Source organism: Benincasa hispida, chromosome 8 (assembly GCF_009727055.1).
Source record: "Benincasa hispida cultivar B227 chromosome 8, ASM972705v1, whole genome shotgun sequence".
NCBI classification, from domain to species: domain Eukaryota; kingdom Viridiplantae; phylum Streptophyta; class Magnoliopsida; order Cucurbitales; family Cucurbitaceae; genus Benincasa; species Benincasa hispida.
In genome coordinates, this window is record NC_052356.1 from 46,788,773 (window position 1) to 46,794,809 (window position 6,037).

Genomic DNA, 6,037 nt, shown 5'->3' on the forward strand with positions numbered 1-6,037 from the left:
TAATTTAAATATTATCTAATTGTTTTATAATTCACAGAGAGCGAACAATAGTAGACTCCGTGATGTTGCGAATGATCCGAACCAGATTCTTGCTATATGTAGTGACAACCAAAGCTATATGGAGGAGATACATTATATGTACCATATACCTATTGTTCCTCCACCAGCTCCTAAACGTAGAGAACCTGGGAAGAGGATGAGTTTGATGAGGTTGCCTATAATGTGGAAGAGTTGCCCCGCAGACGCAGAGTTGAGCTGATTATGTTAGATGATGATGCCAACTTTTGGTTCAGGACATTATGACTCAGAGGCTGGTCCTTCATCTTCATACGTGCATGGACATGGTTGGGGTCGTGGAGAGCATAATGAATATTTATATCATGAAGCGACAAGCAGAAATCGACGACGTCCGCCTTGTGGGACATGTTGATTTTTGTAATTATTTTTATATAAATGAGATATTTTAATTTACACTTTTTTATTTTTATGAGATATTATTTTTTTAATTTATTCTTTTTAGAGTATAAATAAAATAATAAAATAATAAAATATTTTGAGAAATGATTTTTTTAAAAAAAAAAAAAAAAAGAGAAAAGATCGATCTCTAAATTATTAAAAAGAAAAAAAAGTAAAGGTCGAGTTGAACCCTCAACCTATTAAAAAAAACTATATTTTTCTAAATAGTTTGAAAATTACAATATTTTTATAAATAGTTTTTAAAATTACCATATTATTTTAATTTCTTCTTTTGAAATTGGTATTGCAGATTAACCTAACCCAAGTTAAAGATTTGAAAAGCCACTTTCACTCATCCGTCCAATTAATTTAAAATTAAAAAATACTTTTAGCATTTAATTTCTCTGAAATTTTCTTCCCCAAGAAGAAACCAGAATAATTTCTTGGTCGATAAGCCAAACGTGTCCTATTAAGTCAAAGAAAAATGGATCAAACTTCGAAAAGTTTGGAGAGCAATGATTCCGGCTAGATAGGCTTCTTCGAATTCTTCAATTTTGATATTTTAGAAAATATCCAACTGCACAGCAGGTTTTAATAACAGAACTAAATCTTTTCATTTTTAAAAAATTATTATTATATAATCTCTACCCAATTCAATCGCATAGTCGGTTTTCAGTATTATATATATTTGTTTCTTTGTATCTTCTCCTCTCCTCTCCGACGCTCATTCTATTGGGTTTTTTCCGAAGCCATGGAGTCTACTATGGTGACTAAGGTTCGAATTCTCCTCTTGATTTCATTGTTTTTTTGTTGTTTGTTTCTTTAATGATGATGATTATTGCTGTATTTTGCCTGTTTGTGTTTGTTTATCTGATGTTTAGTTTTGGGTGTATCGAAAAATCTCGTTCTCTAAAGGAAATTTGTTAATATTATTATTATGGGCGGAGGATTTTTAACTGGGTTTTTGTTTTTTCGTGATCTCGATGAGTTTTTGCTTGCTGGGTATAAGTGAATTGTTCATAATCAATTATTGGGTTTAGCAAACCTCTACTTTCCATCTCGTCGGATTATGTTGTTGCTTTTTGCGTTTATGTTGTTCTTTGTTTGATCAGAAAAATTAAGGCAAGGCTTAGATTGAGAATTGGGAAATTAGAGAAGGTTGACTTGAGTTACCCAATTGATAATTGGGGTATCATGGATTGATAATTTTACGTTCTCAAGGGCTGAGTCCTGTTATTTCAGATTTCCTATTAACAGGGTTATATTTCTGACTTTGAAAGTGAGAAATTCATTGATGTTTTAAACCTGAAATCACAAATTTATGAGGTTTCAATTTCCAAATTGGTGGGGTTCTAGATGAAGGCTTTGATTTTCATCTATGATGTCAATATCGTACAACGAATAGTACAGCATATATACCTTTTTGTACACCAAATATGAAATCCATATTTAAATAGCTTTTGCATTGTAATGGACGCCTGCTTTCTTCATATATTTGTGGTCATTGTTAGAAACAAAATGCACCCACATTCTGTTTGCAAGTGCAATTCGTTTTTTTATTTCTAGGAAGTTATTTTGCCATTATCTATTTTAAAGGCTTTGGAGGTCTATGCTCGAGGCTCTTACAGAGATGAAGTGCAGTTTTTTATACCTCAAGGTTTATAGGTTCTTTAATTCATAAGAGACACATGGGTTGTGATAAGTTAACGAACTGCCTATTTCATGAAGAAAAAGGCCGCGAATTGAACATGGGTTGTGATAAATTAAGATGTTATTACTTTTAGACACAACTGACAAGGCTTCAAAAACGTCAGAAGAAAAAGCTTATAGAGATCCATGTTCTATTAGGCATAACGGTGGCAATAAATTTTAGCTTAATTTGTCAGCTTTCTGTGAGTAGAAATGGTGCGGTTGCTGACTTTGAATTAGCATGCTGCTGGTGACATCTTCCTCTGACAATTTTTTACTTACAGGTTAGGTATGGAGAAATGCTAAGGCGCTTTAGTGTTAGAGTCCATGAAAACGGTAGACTGGATCTGGACATCAATGGGTTGAGAGAAAAAATACGCAATCTCTTCAGCTTCTCTTCTGATGATGATTTTACAATGACTTACATTGATGAAGATGGTGATGTTGTGACCCTGGTCAATGATGATGATCTGCATGAACTGATGAGGCAACAGTTGAAGTTCTTGAAAATTGATGTGCATCTGAGAAATAAGGAAAACGACCAATCTGGTGATAGATCAGATGGAAGTTCTACCCCTATGACATCAGATCGTTCATATCAAAATGTTTGTTCTGGTATCTCTGACGTTTTGAAATCTATGCCAGAGCCCTTACCTGAATTTTGTTCACAGCTCCTCCTTGGCATTGCTTCAAAAGCTGTTGCTAACCCTGTGCTTTCTGAGTTTGTTCAAAGCTTTATTCAGTTGAGAAACACACATCCGAACACAGGTTCTCAGGCCTCATCTGTTCCAGAGTCGAGCACACAGAATGTGGCCACTGAGTGTTCTATGCCTCCTCTAGATGCAGATTCAAAAGCTTCAAAGAATGATGGGTTTCATCAAGATGCTGTGTCAAAATCTCAATGCACTGGTTCTACTGATAAAGATAGAAAGATGGTTAACAGTGAGAGAGTGACAAAGAACATTGGTGTATCTGCACCTGTTGTTGATCCTCACGGCCTTCCTTTTGATTCTTTTGTTTCTGAATTTTCTGTTGAGAAACCAGCTATTGCTCTTTGCTGCAGCCCTGGAAAGGGGAAGGAAAAGCGCAATGATGCATTTCTTGATCCCCTCCAAGAAATGCATGCAAGTAAGCTTCCAGCATCGGTGGTCGATAATTCAAATTATTCACCCGCCACTTATATGGATGGTAGGTCTATTAACGAGTGCCCTTTCAGTGGAGTACCTGTGGCTCCTCAACGATCTATGCTTGGACCTGTAGGTATAGATCCAGTAAGAAATAGCAGCGGTTACACTGAATCTACGGGAAGTATGCTCCATAAAGGTCCAAAAATCTGCAGCAGTGGCTACATTGAAGCATTCCATGAAGATCCAATAATTAGCAGCAGAGGTTGCATTGGATCTGTGGGAAGTATGTTCCATAAAGGTGTTATTTGTGATGGCTGTGGAGCCCGTCCAATTACTGGTCCGCGGTTCAAGTCCCAAGTGTAAGAACAAAACACAAACCTATCCATCGATTAATTTACCTTTCATTTTTCCATTTTTATATGGCTCCTGAATACCCAACTTTTTTGTCTTCCGGTATCTCTTCAGGAAAGATAATTATGATCTTTGTAGCATCTGCTTTGCTAAAATGGGCAATGAGGCTGACTACATTAGGATTGATCGTCCTGTCTCTTGCCGGCATCCAAGAATGAATGCATTCAACCGTAGAGTATGCAATTTTGATAACAGAGCTTCTAATGGATTTTTTTTTTTTAATGTCAATAAGAATTTTATTTTACTTTCAACTTCCATTCTCTCAATGCAGTATCCATTTTCTGGCCCCCAAATAATTGATGCTATGAGGAGATCATCTTTAAAGCAGACCAAGCTTGATAGTAGCTTTGTAGCTGACGTTAATGTCTTTGATGGCACTGTGATAGCTCCAAGTACCCCATTTACCAAGATATGGCGATTACGTAATAGTGGGACTTCGAATTGGCCCCGTGGTACACAGCTAATGTGGACTGGAGGAGACAAGTTCAGTCATTCCTCATCGGTTGAAATAGCGGTAGAAAAATGTTTTGAACTTTAATCCTAGTCTATGGGCATTTTATTTTCTGGTTCTTGGTGTCTGTATTTCTTCAATTTCTTTTCTTTTTTTTTAAAGATTTCTAAGATTTTTCTCGCATCCTCTCTCAGGTTCCTGCTGATGGACTTCCTCTGGGCCAGGAAATTGAAATTGCAGTTGACTTTACTACCCCTCCACATTCTGGTCAATACACCTCATACTGGAGGATGGCATCTCCATCTGGCCAGAGATTTGGGCAACGTGTTTGGGTTCTTATTCAGGTATTTATTATATGCACATCTCAGTTTTTCTTGTGTTGTATATCCTATATTAAGTTCATATGATTACACTACTGCGTAAATTCAACTTTTATTGTTTACAAACATGAAGGTTGATGAAGCACTTGGGATGCCGGATTCCAAATCTTCCCAAGCTTTGGACTTAAATTTACCCCCCATGCTCATAGGTCATGCCCATGAAGGTGTGGAAAATAATTCGACTCCTGAAATTTCTGATGGTGTCCCTTTCCCTCATGATCCCTTCTCCATTTTTGAACCGGTAAAACATGATCATGATCTGTCTGAGGATTTACAAATCCTTGTAGATCAGGGTATTCTAGTTGGTGAAAGCCCTGCTACTTTTGCGAATAAGGATAATTTGGGCTCGTCTTGCTCTGCTGTAGATCGTCATGGAGTTCTACCTTGTTCAACCAAGGTTGCCCCTGTGTCGTCATGCCCTTTTATTGATTTTCCTGTACCAACTCCACCTGCAAACCCACCTCCAACACCATCCCCTAAGGTTTCTCCAGCATCATCTGAAAATGTCACTGCCAATAATGCCAATAACATTGTTGAAGAAACTCTTCTTAAAACACTCGAGGATATGGGATTCAAACGGGTTGATCTAAACAAGGAAGTACTGAAGAGGAATGAGTACGATCTAGAGCTGTCGGTGGATGAACTCTGCGGAGTTTCTGAATGGGATCCGATGCTTGATGAGTTGGAGGAAATGGTTAGTGATTTGTTTAACGAAGTTGCTAATCCTTGATTTCTTGGGTCTTGGTTTATGATTACTAATCTTGTGTTATAGGGATTCATTGACAAGGAAATGAACAAAAGACTTCTGATGAAGAACAATGGCAGCGTGAAGCGAGTAGTGATGGAACTTCTTTATGGGGAGAAGGCTTAGTTGAAGAAGGCTCATCTCAAAATTATGGATTAGGATGTAAATATATTTTACAACTAAATAAATCTATGGATATGACATTGTTGCTCTGGAACCAGGGATGTGTTTTATGTTTTGTTGGAGTGGTCTTTTGAGTCCTTTTTAGTTTATGTTCATCTCTGTCTTTTCTCTTTGCAAAGGTACATATGTGTCTTTCTAATTTTGGTTCAATTTAGTTATTATGTCATACTTGTGTTTCTCTTTTAGCTATAATGTTTTTTTTCTGTTTGGTGTACTCTTTAGTTGCAATGTTTCATACTTTCCTTTTGACTGGGGTTGAAGGTAGTATTACATCTCTTTTGTTCATGCAGCATGTAGCTGGGAAATTATCTAGAATGATTATATAGTCTTCATACATTGGTAGCTTGAGTCCATTGGCTAAAATTGTGGTTTTCCAAATTTTAATCTAAACTTAATTCTGTCTAAATACCTTTTAGAAGTTTAGTCGCTGAGTTTTGAGGTTTGTGTTTTGTTTGATAACAGATTTTAGAAGTTTAGGTCCCGATTGGGAACCATGTCGCTTTTTATCCTTGTTTTTGAAAATTAAGTCTATTTTTTTTTTTTTAATTAATTGGCCATGAACAAACTTTAGATTTTTAAAGCTTAATCAACCCAT

At 36.4% G+C, this 6,037-nt stretch overlaps 1 protein-coding gene across 2 annotated transcripts; it reads left to right on the forward strand.

The window, feature by feature from the left end:
- Positions 1 to 911: 911 nt before the first annotated feature.
- Positions 912 to 5,627, forward strand: LOC120082918 (protein NBR1 homolog). 2 transcript variants are annotated; one of them, XM_039038338.1, is made up of 7 exons: positions 916 to 1,231; positions 2,430 to 3,631; positions 3,738 to 3,858; positions 3,955 to 4,197; positions 4,329 to 4,478; positions 4,588 to 5,208; positions 5,287 to 5,627. In XM_039038338.1, exons 1-7 carry the CDS (start codon positions 1,208 to 1,210, stop codon positions 5,383 to 5,385), a joined length of 2,460 nt encoding a protein of 819 aa, XP_038894266.1. In that variant the 5' UTR covers positions 916 to 1,207; the 3' UTR covers positions 5,386 to 5,627. The 2 variants fall into 2 exon arrangements, with proteins under 2 accessions (XP_038894265.1, XP_038894266.1); XM_039038337.1 differs by having other exon boundaries at positions 912 to 1,231; positions 3,738 to 4,197.
- The last annotated feature ends 410 nt before the right edge of the window (positions 5,628 to 6,037 follow it).